This window comes from Canis lupus, chromosome 7 (assembly GCF_003254725.2).
Source record: "Canis lupus dingo isolate Sandy chromosome 7, ASM325472v2, whole genome shotgun sequence".
NCBI lineage: Eukaryota > Metazoa > Chordata > Mammalia > Carnivora > Canidae > Canis > Canis lupus.
In genome coordinates this window covers 38,534,363-38,548,418 of record NC_064249.1, presented here as the reverse complement: position 1 = coordinate 38,548,418, position 14,056 = coordinate 38,534,363, and the positions used below count along the sequence as shown (strand labels likewise).

Genomic DNA, 14,056 nt, shown 5'->3' with positions numbered 1-14,056 from the left:
GCTAACCAGTTGTTCTAACTGGTGATGTTCAAGGGGCAACTGTATAACTTCCCTAAATCGCACATGACGAAAGCAAAAATCTGAATACACCTATATTTATTAAATTAAATCTGTTATTAAAAAAAAACATCCCACAAAGAAAACTGCAGGCCCAGATGGTTTCACACATTAACTCCATAAATACAATAATGAAAAAGTCAGAATTGGGTCATTAAAAAGTCAGCTTTAATATCAGCTGAATAATGGCCAAGAGTCAACATTATGCAGGCTACAAATGCTAGACTATAAACACATAGGAAACCAGCTCCGACGAAACTCATTTCTTCTTCCCCTTCAAAGGCTTGGCGAACAGAGCAGGGTCAATCTGTTCCCTTGTCAGTCCCCTGACAGAGAAGAGTCTCGCTGCCCGCTCCTGCAGGGTGCCCCCACATTTCAGTCCCAGGGCCATCAGTTCACACTTGAGCCTGTCCAAACCCAGTGCCTCCATCTCAGCTACAGAGCTGAATGCCAGCAGATCAATCGTGTCCTGACCGGGATCCTGAGAGAGGGGAAAAAAAAAAAAAAAAGAAAATATTCAAAACAGGCTCTTCCTCTTGAAGACTTTCCTTAGCTGTCAACTACATTCCATCTGACAAGGAATTTTCAGTTCCTGGGAGGCTCAGGCAGTAAAGCATCTGCCTTGGCTCAATCATGATCCCCAGGTCCTGGGATCGAGCCCTGTGTCGGGCTCCCTGCTCAGTGGGTAAACCACACCCATTAAGCTCTTACGGATATCCACCCCAATTCAGATATTAAAACGTGATCAATGTGTGGCTTAGAACTGATAAAATATGGAACCAAAGCTGCCACCTAGAGGCAAAAAATGACATACATTTCAAAGTTTAAAAGGAAAAAAACGAAAGGACTTTTGGGGGGTAAGGCAAGCTTCACCCTTGTCTGTACTTCTGGTTATTAAACAAACCAGCCCACTCGGGAGCTGATGGGGAAAGCACGTTTTTGGGTTAAGGACTCACTGAGGAACTATAGCCATTAAGCTGCCTGGCTCTGGACATGGACCCCCAAACTACTTACTGTGCTTCCTGACTGGCTTCCCTCCAGGCTGGCAAGGGGGGCGCTTTCCCTGCCCTCTCCAGGCGCAGCCTCCGCAGCTCTGTCCCTGCCAGCCATCTCCAACTGCTTTAGCTCCCCAGTCGCTCCAGGGCCTGCGGCCTCATCTTCCTTGGGCTCTTCACCTTCTGTCCCCCTCTCCTCCTGGCTTTTCTCCGTTTCCACGGCCATCGTCTCATCCACACGACCCTCAGCAGAGCTCTGCCCCAACCTAGCACACCTGCCTGCGGAGACAGCATGCCCAGAGCCTGTCCCTGGGGTCGGCGGTGGCTCCGGGGACTGAGAGGCTGCACTCGGCACACTTGCCCCTGGACAGTGGTGGGAGGACCCGGCTGCCAGCTCCATGTCATCGCGGCCGCCGTCTAGAGCCTGCGGGCTCATTCCCGAAGTACTAGGAGCTTCTTCCCCATCATCATCCGAGGTCTCTGAGCTGGACTCCTCTGCCGTCTGCAGTCCATCCATGCCCAACCTGCCAGAAGCGACACAGGCTTAACACCACTCCACTGCCTCTATGCTGAACAGTCAGGGTTTGTCTTGGGAACGGACTGTGTCAGCATCAGAGTATCTGCTCATTTGAGGTGGAAAGGAGCTAATTTTTAGGAAAAGATATTCAGAGGTATAAATGGGGAGAAGAAATTCAGTGAGCTTGGAACCAATCATCCCAAAGATCCAACAGGGACTCCTGTATAAAGATGTGAATCTCTCTTATTTTTAAGATTTTATTTATTTATTTGAGAAAGAGAGAGAGAAAAAAAAGCACAAGCAGGGGGAGGGGAAAAGGGAAAGGTAGGCTCCCTGCCAAGCAGGGAACCCCACGGGGGGCTAGGTATCAGAACCTTGAGATGATGACCTGAGCCGAAGGCAGACGTTCAATTAACTGAGCCACCTGGGGACCCCAGGGGTTGTGACTCTCTTCAAATAAAACTGATATTGCCTAAAGCTCTTTTTCCTATCTTGTACAAATCTCAACTGTTAGAAATGTAGCTAAAATAACAAACCGTTAAAATCCTTTTTCGTTCACAATTACCCCAAATGGGAAACTACCCAAACTATCAACAGGAGATGGATAAACAGACACTATGATACTTGTGAACAGAAAGGAACAAAAGCACTGAGACATAATACTAGCCACGGATTTCAAAAGCATTGCGCGGAGAGACTCCAGACACAAAGGGCTGTCGGACATTCTGGAAAACACAAAACCATCAGATCACATAGCACAGTAGTATCAGAGCATGCCGGGGCAGGGGAACAGGAATTAACTGCAAAGGTGCAACTGTTAGTGAAATGGAAAAATTCAGTATCTTGATTTTAATGGTGGTTATGTGACTTTCTCAAAACTCACAGAGCTCTTCAATGAGAAAGTATGAATTTTAATGCACATAAATTACATCTCAATAAACCTGACTTAACTCTCTCCCAACCTCACGCAATCCAACTACCTTTTCTCTCAAGAACACTTACTTCCTATTTCAAGATTCTATGCTAGACTCTCAGTTACAGGATCTTTAATTAATTATTTCTCTGTCCCAAAGCAGAGGCCAGCAAGAAAGCAAGATCCATCTGGAGGTCATTTTCTAGAACTTGGCCCAAGGGAACTGAGCTAGTAACCGGAGAACCAAGTGGGAAGGGCGGGAGCGCTACCAGAATGATGGCCAAGAAAAGGCGCCATTGTGCTTCTCAGCTGCAAGTACAAAAGTGGTCAGAGAGAGGTCTAGCCGTGGCCGCAGACCTCAGTAACAACTGTGAAAAACCATGGAGAAAGACAAAACGATCTGGAAAGTGAAAAGTGCAGCCATGGCTCTACCTAGAAATTCTGAAAGTTAAATCCTTCAACACTAGAGAGTAATTCAAGGATAAAGTGATTTTTCTGTGATCTTTCACTGTAAGAAAAAAACCATCCTTTGGATTCCATTCCTGGCACTCAAGGCAGAAACCAGTAGTAGTGTGTACAGTGTGACAGCTATGGAGAACTGAGAACTAAAGCACTCTGGAAATTTCTGAGCTCCCATCAAACCTTACTTTAAAAAGTGTTTACACCAGATAGGCAAGAGGAAGCGTGCCGGTGCACATAAATCTCTTTGGAATGAAAAGGAAGCACACTTACCAAAAGCACTTCCTTTTCCCTGCTCTGGCTCCTCTGTCTGCTTTTGATTTGTTGGGTCTTTTCCGACTCTCACCAGTCTCTGCCGACACCATCTTGCTGGAGGCAGCCTGCATGCCTAACCAGAAATTTTCACAACTCAGTTACGCCATAGAAGGTATGATTAAAGACATAAACTGTATGGATTACAAATGTAGCTGCATTGCAATCTAAAGCTCCAGTTCTAAATTTCTTAACATACCAAAATTTAAAATGGCTAAGATGAGATTCAACTTCATTTTACACAGATTCAAAGTAATGAGCATTCTGGCTCTGGAACCAGGTTTTGAGAATACCAATACCCAATCTGTAGCTCTGAGACTGACGGGTGCATACCTGGCCTCCCCAAACCAGATGGTCCATCCCTTTGTACTCGCTACTTGTGTATTATTACATCATAACCTCTGATTGAAAGGATTCCTTATTATTCAACTGAATCCACAAGAGCTCTAGCATAATGCTAAATAAAAATTAAATAAAAATTAATAACAATCATTCTCATTAAAAATCATTTAGGGATGCCTGGGTGGCTCAGTGGTTGTGCGTCTGCCTTTGGCCCAGGGCATGATCCTGGGGTCCTGGGATCGAGTCCTGCATCGGGCCCCCATGGGGAGCCTGCTTCTCCCTCTGCGTATGTCTCTGCCCCGTGTCTTTCATGAATAAATAAAACCTTTTTAAAATTAATTAATTATTTAATTAAATAAAAACCATTTTTTTAAAATGGACCTAAAAAAAAAAAAATGGACCTGAAACTAGATGCAAATATGTTGAGGTGTAAACACTTCCTGCAGGCTTGGCAACACCTAGCACAAGTGTTCTCACCTGCCTGTGCACCCCTAGAATTCAGGAGTCGAATACATCACATTCTGTGTGAGTGTGTGCTCTTTCTTTCCTGGGATATAAGGCATACTGTTTATTATTATTTTGAAAATTTTATTTTAGAGAGCACGCACAGGTGCACACAGGAGGCAGAGCAGAGGGAGAGGAACAAGCCGACTCCCTGAGCACAGAGTCTGAGATCATGACCTGAGCAGAAACCAAGAGTCAGACGCTCAACTGACTAAGCCACTTGGGTGCCCTCATATTGTTTATTACTGAGGGGAGAGGTTCCACGACTTTCATCCACTCCTCAGAGGTCTGTAACCCGAGACTCCAGGAGTACCTTTTGTATGCAGCGAGCAACAATGTAGCTTCAGCAAGGAACCGTCACTCTCACCTTTGAGGACAGAGTCCTCCAAGCGTTCAGCCATCTCATGGCATTGCTGCTGGTACGCCCGGCTGGTAAAGCAGGGCCTGGGCTCTGCAAGCTTCCGCTGCAGGCGCTCCAAGCGCTTCTGCTCCTTCTCAGCCTCTCGCTCAGCTTGCTGTTTCACCCACTCAGCCATCCTAGGACAGGAGAGACACGGAACTGACCAGACGTATCACACACATGCTTGTTTATATGTGAGGAGTTCCCCTCCCACACCCTGGATGAATCCACATTGTCCTGCACATACTGTGATATTCCTTCAGAAAGGTGAGACACACTTAACATAGGCGCCCTGTGACGGACCCCTAAAACCCGACAGGAATTATTAAACTACAGAGAGAGCTAAGGCCGATAACAATGAGCTAGAGCGCTAATCTTTTAAGTCCACATTTCAATATGCATGGCCTGTGTACAATCACCACTGTCAGCAAAGTGTGTTGTTGTCTTTGAAGAAATTAACAGTGGGCAGCTTACGCTTTTTCATGGTTGACATCTCGTAGCCTCCTTCCACTGAGGTCCCGGCAAGCTTCTCGATTGGTTGTCTTCTCAATCTGAGCACCAAGTGCACGGAGCATAGATCCAAACCCTGGGCAAATAAATTTGGAGAAAACAGTTTAAAAAGGGTTCAAGGATTGATAAATATCAAATTTGTGGAAATGCTATTATACCTCAAGATTAAAAATCTCTTTGGGGAGACTGGGTGGCTCAGTTGGTTAAGCATCTGACTCTTGGTTTTGGTTCAGGGTCTCGAGATCAAGCCGCTCATTGGGCTCCAAGAGAAGTCTAAAATTTCCCTCTCCCTCGCCCTCTCCCCTTCTCTGTGCTTGTGCATGCACACTGTCTCTAAAATAAATAAATCTTAAAAAAAAATCTTTTTTTTCTTTTCTTTCTTTTTTTTTTTTTTAAAGAAAGGGACATCAAGATTCTACGCAGGTATCAAAGGTACAAGTACTGATAAACCAGGGGCGCCGGGGTGGTTCAGTGGTTGAGCGTCTGCCTTTGGCTCAGGTCAGGATCCCGGGGTCCTAGGATCGAGTCCTGCATTAGGCAATCTGCAGGGAGCCTGCTTCTCCCTCTGCCTATGTCTCTGCCTTTCTCTCTCATGAATAAATAAATAAAATCTTAAAAAAAAAATGATAAACCTGATTCAACCTCATGCATTTTGCTCTCCCTTATACTTCTGAAATACTGTCTCTACACCACTGGGATATCTTAAAGGGTTTAACTCAATGCCAGAGATTCCAAGATTAATAACTTAAAAAAAATCTTTTTATGGTGAGATTTTGCAGTGAGTTTCAAAGCAAAAGCAATTTTAAGTTGTCCCTCGCTAATAAGCTTTCTTCTTATTGACAGAATTTCAAACAAGAGGATGATTATAATGTGCGATGCCAGTTCTCTGAACACCAAATCAAGTCACTGTGAATTCTGAGAAAGCTTTGGGATGACACATTAGTGCATCAGGAGAAATACCCAGGACTGCCCATATTCAGTGTTTGCTCTTTTATTTATTTTTTTATTTTTTTATTTATGATAGTCGCACAGAGAGAGAGAGAGAGAGAGGCAGAGACACAGGCAGAGGGAGAAGCAGGCTCCATGCACCGGGAGCCCGACGTGGGATTCAATCCCAGGTCTCCAGGATCATGCCCTGGGCCAAAGGCAGGCGCTAAACCACTGCGCCACCCAGGGATCCCCTGTGTTTGCTCTTTTAGTTTCTCTTCTCTATTCTTAGAGAATAGTGTTCATGTAACAAGGATCTTAACCTACCCTAATCTATAAATGGCTGTATTCCACAGGCTGGCTTTAGTCCTCTCTGGGAACTACAATGACCAGACAAAATCTTGCTAAAAGCAGAAGAAGATTTAATTGTTTTAACACTCTTTCTTCCACAAGCTGGACAGAATAATGATCGTTTTTCTTCATCTAATCTTCCCCCAAAGTTTTAGAACCTAGCTGCCTAAGAGCTATCCTGCTTCTGAAGGCAGAAATTATAATCAGACAATATATTCCTCAAAAAGAATAAAAGAAAGTACTCAGAACTAGGAAAGTAAAGAAAGGATTTCATAAGGCAAAATAAGAATGGCATACTCCAGAGGCCCAGAAGTGCGTTAATTTCCTCCATAGAGCTAGACACTGCAACTGTAATATATGGCAGCCACAAATATGCGCGTCCTACCTCCTTTTCCACCGAAGAGCCTGGGTTCCAAACTATAAACCGCGCCATGCTGCACTCTGTCATTGGCATCAACGAGTGATCCATTGCACTTCACAAAAAAGCATTCCACTGGAACAGCCTAGAGACAAGGTTGGAATTTTTAAATGAGACGACACAAGCTTCCTGCAGGAGCCTTGCCTATCATGTCTTTATTACTCCAGTTATAAGCAGACAGCATGTGTTCCATTAGTATTTGTTAAACTGAATACCCAAAGAAAAAAAAAGTCATGTCAGAGGATTTATTCAGGGTATGACTTTTTTTCTAACACCTCATCATGATGCGCACAAGAATTTTTTGTCTTTTGGGCAAAAATTAAGAACTGCTCTCTTCTCCTCTGACAGGTAAACAGAGTCAAGGTAGAAAATTAGACAGGGTTCAGACCCAGTAACTCTGCAAGTCCCTTTTTCTCTCGTTTTTTTTTTTTTAAAACAAGTAATATCACGTTGCACAAGTTTAAAAGTGACAATACACCTTCTGAAAAGTATAGGTAAGGACGAGCAGGGGGAGGGAAGGAGACGACGGTATGATCTTTGTACCCCTATATATAAGCTTTAACAGGTGGAGGGTCAGCTGGCAGCAGTACTTTTCTGCCCATGTTCCTGAGTTACAGCAGAAGCCCCATCTGCGTATTTCAAATTTTCTCAGATCAAATGATGAATATAAGATATAAAACCTAAGTCTTGGGCAGCCCAGGTGGCTCAGCAGTTTGGCACCGCCTTCGGCCCAGGGCCTGATCCTGGAGACCCGAAATCGAGTCCCACGTCGTGTTCCCTGCATGGAGCCTGCTTCTCCCTCTGCCTGTGTCTCTGACTCTCTTTCTCTCCTCTCTGTGTATTCTCATGAATAAATAAATAAAATCTTAAAAAAAAAAAAAAAACTAAGTCTTTCTAAACAAGTTTCTGATGCTGTAAAAAAGACAATGGAAGAGTATTCTCCAAAGTTATATGGAACTTGAGAGATACACAATTAACCTATAATATCAGGAATGAGATCTACACACTAACAGAAAGGAGAAACGCACAACTGCCATCTTTCCGAAGTAGACACAATGAACATTCGTTCTGAACCATATCACATGGCTGTTTCAACAGGACCCGTCCATTCATTCAACAAATATTAATGAAGTCCCTACTATTTGCCAGGTACTTTTCAAGCACTGTAATACTGTAATGAATAATCCAGTGAATAAAGACCCTGCTCACAGAGCTTCCATTCTACTGGGGAAAGACAGGGAAAGAATAAGTGAATGATATACAATGGCCAGTGGTGATAAGCACGGTAAAGGGGACACCAGATGTGGATGGGTACGCCAGTAATCTATCTTACATATACTGTTAGTCAAGAAAAGCCTCTCTGATCAAGAGACATTTTAGCAGAGAATTTACAAAAGGGAGAGAACAAGCCACATGGCTCTCTGGGGGAAGAGCATTTCAGAGGCAAAACAAATGCAAAGCAAGGCAGCAGAGACAAGCCAAGAGTATTCATGGAACTGTAACACCACCAACATGGCTGGAAGAAGTCTGCCAAAGGGGAATAAGAAGGCCTGAAAAGCCACTATAAGAACTTCAGGCTTCACTCTGAAAAAAGCCACTGCAGAGTCTGGAACAGATTGAGAGTAGAGTTATATTTTTAAAGGATCACTCTAGCTGCTAAATTGGAAATAAAACTATAGAAGCAGAAACATCAGTGACATCGGCTACTGTGACAACCCAGGTGAGCAAGGAAAGCCATCTGTATCGGGGTAGTGGCAAAAGGGGATGAAGAACAGAGTGGGGGGGCCCTAAGGCTCTGGAGGTGGGCAGTGAGAGCCACAGAGCAATGAGAGAAGGGGAAATAGAGTTGCCATTTGTTAAGAGTGAGAAGCACCTTTCGGGTACCAGTCTCATTTAGGATGTGTTCCTTTGAGTGGTCTAATAGCCACATGAAGATGCTGAGTAACCTGATGGGTACACAAGTCTGCAGTTTGGGGACAAGGTCTGGGCTGGAGCTTTACATTTGGAAGATGGTACTCACAGCCCTGAAAATGAAGGATACGTCCTGCATGACGGAAGAGACACTGGAATGAAGATCAAACACTCAACTCCAGCCAATCCTTGATTCAGAGCTCAGGAGACGGGCAGAAAGTAGCAGGAGAAACTGGAAGGGAGGTTAATGAGGTGGAAGAGAACTGAGGGTGACGTGTGGACACAGTGAGCAAAGTATGCCAATGTCCAGGTGTGCCCAAAGATGCTGACAGGCCAAGAGAGAGGAGGCCTGGAAACCAACGATCGGGTATGAGAACACAGAAGATGCTGACATGCATGACAGGAGGTGGTCTGCTGGAGTGACGGGAACAAAAGCCTGACTGGAGTGGGCTCTAGAGAAGTTTTCTGTTCAAGGATATTTTCTATAAAAAAACTTAAAAAAAAAAAAAAAGAGAAAAGGAGGCGACATCTGGAAGGAATGTGGGCTCAAGTGTGCACACCGGTGGGAATGATCCAGGAGAAAGGGAAGGCACTGAGAAGTGCAGAGGACATAGAACTGATGCTAAATATGGTCAAGGAGACAGGGTACAGTGCAAAGCAGAAGCTAATCGCAACTCCTCTGTAATGACTGGTTATCCACAGTAATGGACGAAGAGAGGGCCAAATGTATGACAACGAGGTAGGGCACTGGTGTGAGGATAAGGACTCTGTCTCTTGACTGCACCAAATATAAAGTATGGGCCTGGAGATGGGAGAAGCACCAGAGATTTTAAGAGAGAAGAGATCAAAGAGTCACACAGGAGAGTGAGAGCAATGAACCTTGGCACTACTTCCTAATCTTTCCACGCCGTGGTGTACAGAAGACAATCAAGGTGACACAGGGAAATGAACAAAGCTGCTGCAGCACCCCCAGATTCTGCCCAGCTGTGCAAATGCTGCAGGGATCAATATTCTCAGCAGTCCTTCTACCCAGTGGAAGCCCACCCTGGCCTGGGACTACAGAGTAGAAGGGCCAAGCATTACGAAGGTCGGTGTTTGTAAATTTACGGTCAAACTGATTTGTGTGATTGGTTTCCCTAGCACAGTCACTGCCTGCATGGCGGGGGTGGGGGGTGGGGGGGGTGGACAGGTAGATTTAACTTGACTAGAGTTTTCCCAGGCAAACATGCTAGCAGGAGAGAAGAGCTCAGCCTACATGCAATTAACAGGAAGGTCTATTATCTGTAAAACATTGTCCACTTTTAAGAATTATACAAGATTAAATGAGATATGTAATATACCTGTTTGTTTTATGTTTATGAATGAAAAGCAACCTTAGTTTCTCTTATTTTCTATCTAGCAGGTAAGTATTTCTAACATTCTAAACAACTTTTTTTTCTAAATAACTTTAAAAGACATTAATGTGAAGGCAGAAAAATTATATACACCGTACTTGGTTTCCAAACAGAACTACTTATTAAACAAGACAACTGATCAACAAAATTTCACTTTCTATTTGTTAAGATTCTTATCAATAATCACTAGCAGAAAAAAAGGACAAAGAAAATTTAGAATCAACTTAAGGGTCTTTCACCATTTGTGTGTTATAAAGTACTTCAAGCACGAAGTATTGTGCTAATCTTAGCCCAATCAACTCAAGGCCACCAGAGATAAATGTATAGTTCACCAAAGTCAAATTTACTGGCTCAATGCAACAAGGGAGGGGCGGGGGGGGGGGGGACTGCAGACAAGAGGAATAGTGCAGTGTCTCAGCACCAACAAAAAACAATTAGTATAGGATTTGAGGCAAGGGTGGAGGTTTATGTGAAATTTAAACGAAAGTGGTTTTGAGGGGCTCAAAACAAAGCAGAGCTATGTAAAAGGGGCAACATCAGGTCTAGACTATGAAGCAGATTGGATCCAGACCCCCGTTTCCTTAGAAACCACAAAGTTAAGATAAACGTGGAATGTTGTGTTCAGAAACTCCTAATCTGACTCTCTGCACCTGGGCTGGAAATCAAGCATGCTGTCTCTGTATCAAAGTGACTTAGAGGGCAGCCCTGGTGGCTCAGCAGTTTAGTGCTGCCTTCAGCCCAGGGTGTGATCCTGGAGACCCGGGATGTAGTCCCATGTCGGGCTCCCTGCATGGACCCTGCTTCTCCCTCTGCCTGTGTCTCTGTCTCGCATGAATAAATAAATAAAATCTTAAAAAAAAAAAAAAAAAAGTGACTTAGTCTCAAGGCAAGAGCAGGATGCTTAATCTTCACCGATAAAATTTCAAACAGCAGGGATCCCTGGGTGGCGCAGCGGTTTGGCGCCTGCCTTTGGCCCAGGGCGCGATCCTGGAGACCCGGGATCGAATCCCACGTCGGGCTCCCGGCGCATGGAGCCTGCTTCTCCCTCTGCCTGTGTCTCTGCCTCTCTCTCTCTCTCTGTGACTATCATAAATAAATAAAAATTAAAAAAAAAAAATTTCAAACAGCAAAGACCCTTGTAGTCTGTAATTTTCCAGATCAATGTTTCTTAGTGAATCAGAAAGCAGCACACTTCCAAGAGAGTCATTGTAACATTTTACAACTGCACCATCTCAAGAGAAATACTGTTTCCTATTAACTTGGCAGTTGGCTCTATTTGTGTCTTTTATCCTAGCCTGAAGAACAGCAGGGCAGATTTATACTTTTTCAGTGGACACAACACTGACCTCATACCATCAGTATAATTTTGTTTTAAAAAGAATGTTGTGGGATCCCTGGGTGGCGCAGCGGTTTAGCGCCTGCCTTTGGCCCAGGGCGCGATCCTGGAGACCTGGGATCGAATCCCACGTCGGACTCCCGGTGCATGGAGCCTGCTTCTCCCTCTGCCTGTGTCTCTGCCTCTCTCTCTCTCTCTCTCTCTCTTTCTCTCTCTGTGACTATCATAAATAAATAAAAAATTAAAAAAAGATTGTTGTGAACTTGAGCTATTTTAATTTCTTCCAGTATCTCACAGGATACCCTTTTGTAAATTTCTTGTTTCTGTTCACATATGTTATGGTCCTATCTCTTGAGCACCTGACTGAAGCATCCATTTATATTTCTTCCTTGTATTTTAAAATTATATTTTTCTGGGGCACCTGGGTGGCTCAGCGGTTGAGCATCTGCCTCTGGCTCAGGTCGTGATCCCAGAGTCCTGGGATGAAGTCTACATCAGGCTCCCTGAAGGGAACCTGCTTCTCCCTGTGCCTATGTCTCTGCCTCTCTCTGTTACTCTCATGATGAACAACAACAACAAAAAAATTAAATATTTTTTCCCAATACTTCTCATCATTAAGATCCTATTTTTTTCTGGTCATTTTGGACCAACAGTCCTTGAGATAAAAGCTTATTTTCAGAGATATTAAAATCCATCTCCTTTGTAAAATATTTCCCCTACCCAGATGGTCAAAAACAGTTCTGACAGTTTTTAGACTCCACTGTAGTGTGGAAACACACATGGGGAAGCTGAAAAACATATTTGCAAAGACGGGTTGCTTTTTCGTGGAACCGGTCCAAATAAAGATTCGGCTTAAAGTGCAGTGTTAACATGTTGTAAGCCTATAAATAACAAGCAGAAAAGCGAGCCTGGAGAAACACGGATAAAGTGAGGTTATAAAGAAAAACAGACTAGTAGGTCAAGTGCCAAATTTAAAATTAGGTTCGGGGAGACCACCAAATTGTTTAGATAACCGAACAGGTGTGACGTCTCACGGCTGGTGGAAGCTCGCTTACTGGGTACTTCACTCAACCACACAGGTAACTCTGGGAGTCCACGGCAGGTTTTCAGAAACGTGTACGGACACATGTGGCCTTCAGATGATCCGTGGAAACACCTAAAGGACAGGACGCGCGTGTGCGCGCTCGGCCCCGACCTGAGCCGGAGGAGCCCCCCGCCCCACCCGCCATCCTCCGGCCCAGGCCCGGGTGTGAAGACGCTCCTCTAGGTCGGAGCTAACGGGGCTGACCGGTGGACGACATGCACGTCATACAAGCCCGGGATGGATGCACGGAACACGAGAGAGGAGCCCGACACGTCACCCGACAGCGGGCCCAGGGTCCCCGTGCGCCCACCCGGAGCGGGACCGAGCACCGGCGAGCCGCGGAGCTGCGGCCCCTTCCGCCACCCCCGACACGAAAGCAAGCAAGGCCCCAGCATCAGTGTGAAGCCCCTCAAAGCTGGGGAGCCCTCAGACTCAAACACGGAGAACCCCCAGGGAGAGAGAGGCGCGGCCCCGTCCGGCCGGCCCCTCACCCCATCCCGCCCGCCAGGAAGCGCGACCTCACCTGATCCCGGCAGTGTCGGCGGACCACTTCTTGGGCGGACCACCGGGCCGAGGCACAGCGCACCGCCTTGCACCCGAAGCCGGGGCCGCGAACCCACACCAGCGGCGCGGCCTCCGCCATCTCGGCGAGCTCCCGGCCCTCGAGCTCCCGGGACAGCCGCCGCCACTCCCTCGGCGCGTCTGGATGGCGTCACGAGGCCTTCCGCGCCCCGCCCCTCCGCTTCCGCTCGCCCCGCCTCTCCCCGCCCCTGGGGCCGGTCACGTGAGCCGGGTGCCCGCGCCGCGCAGGCGGGGGAGGGGAACAGGAAGGGCTGGCGGCGGCCGATAAGGCAGCGCCGCGCGAGGGCGAGGCGTTGCTAGGAAACGCTGCTGGGGCGGGGCTCGGGGGACCGCGGATAAAAGGCTGGCGCGGGGCCGGCTTGGGAGCGTTCTGGCCGCGCGCGATAAGGCCGTGGCCTCGCCGAGTCCCTGGCCCCGCGCGGTTACCTTGGGGTCGCGGAGGGGCGAGCTCGAAGGAGCGGCGCTCGCGAGCGCGGAGAGGCCTCCTAGGCCCGGCCCGCGAGCGGCCGCCGGGGCTCTCCTCCTTTTTCTCCTCCCTGGTCTCTGCTGGCCGCGCGCAGTGCCTGCTTCCTCCTCCCGCCGGGGAGGGGGCCTGGGGCGGGGGCGGGGCGCCGGCCCGCAGCCTCTGTTCTCGCTGGGACGGCACTCGGCCGGGGAGAGGCCACGTCCCCTACCTGGGATGCCAAGGCCTGTGAAGGCGGGGGGTTCGGACGGTGGTCTGGGCTTCCCTCGCCGTGCGGGGGCGGGGGGCTGCCCGGAGCGCGGGGGCCGCGGTGCCCGGGGCGCAGGCAGGCCCTGCAGGCGACCCTGTGCAGCCCGCGCCGGCTCTGTCCGCCTCGGCCCGGGGCGAGCCGCCTCCGGGGGTCCCAGCCCCAGGCCTCTTTGTTTATGCACGATTTCTTCTTCCTTGGGGTTGTTTTGTTTGTTTGTTTTTAATGGCTATTTCAAAGGGCTGAGGGCTTCCCCTCCTACGAGAAACCAGACAAAAGAGCAGTTGAGCTTCACACAACATTTTTACTTCGGTGATTTGTACCTTAATTAGTC

At 47.2% G+C, this 14,056-nt stretch overlaps 1 protein-coding gene across 2 annotated transcripts; it reads right to left on the bottom strand.

Annotated features, from left to right (window-relative positions):
* Nucleotides 1-203: 203 nt before the first annotated feature.
* On the bottom strand, nt 204-13,247 carry SDE2 (SDE2 telomere maintenance homolog). Of its 2 annotated transcripts, none has more exons than XM_025430671.3 (7): nt 12,954-13,247; nt 6,673-6,790; nt 4,974-5,085; nt 4,467-4,636; nt 3,215-3,329; nt 1,072-1,576; nt 204-538 (listed from the first exon to the last, which is right to left on the bottom strand). In XM_025430671.3, the coding sequence occupies exons 1-7, from the start codon at nt 13,071-13,073 to the stop codon at nt 317-319; spliced, it is 1,362 nt and encodes a 453-aa protein (XP_025286456.1). In that variant the 5' UTR covers nt 13,074-13,247; the 3' UTR covers nt 204-316. The 2 variants fall into 2 exon arrangements, with proteins under 2 accessions (XP_025286456.1, XP_048968422.1); XM_049112465.1 differs by lacking the exon at nt 12,954-13,247 and adding an exon at nt 12,402-12,508.
* Between the last annotated feature and the right edge of the window lie 809 nt (nt 13,248-14,056).

Coding starts and splice junctions, on each gene's coding strand:
- SDE2 (XM_025430671.3), bottom strand. CDS start 13,073: ATGGCGGAGGCCGCGCCGCTGGTGTGGGTTCGCGGCCCCGGCTTCGGG. Junction 6,791..12,953: donor GCCGACACTGCCGGGATCAG/GTGAGGTCGCGC, acceptor CCTTGTCTCTAG/GCTGTTCCAGTGGAATGCTT. Junction 3,330..4,466: donor GGAGGACTCTGTCCTCAAAG/GTGAGAGTGACG, acceptor ATTTCTGGTTAG/GCATGCAGGCTGCCTCCAGC.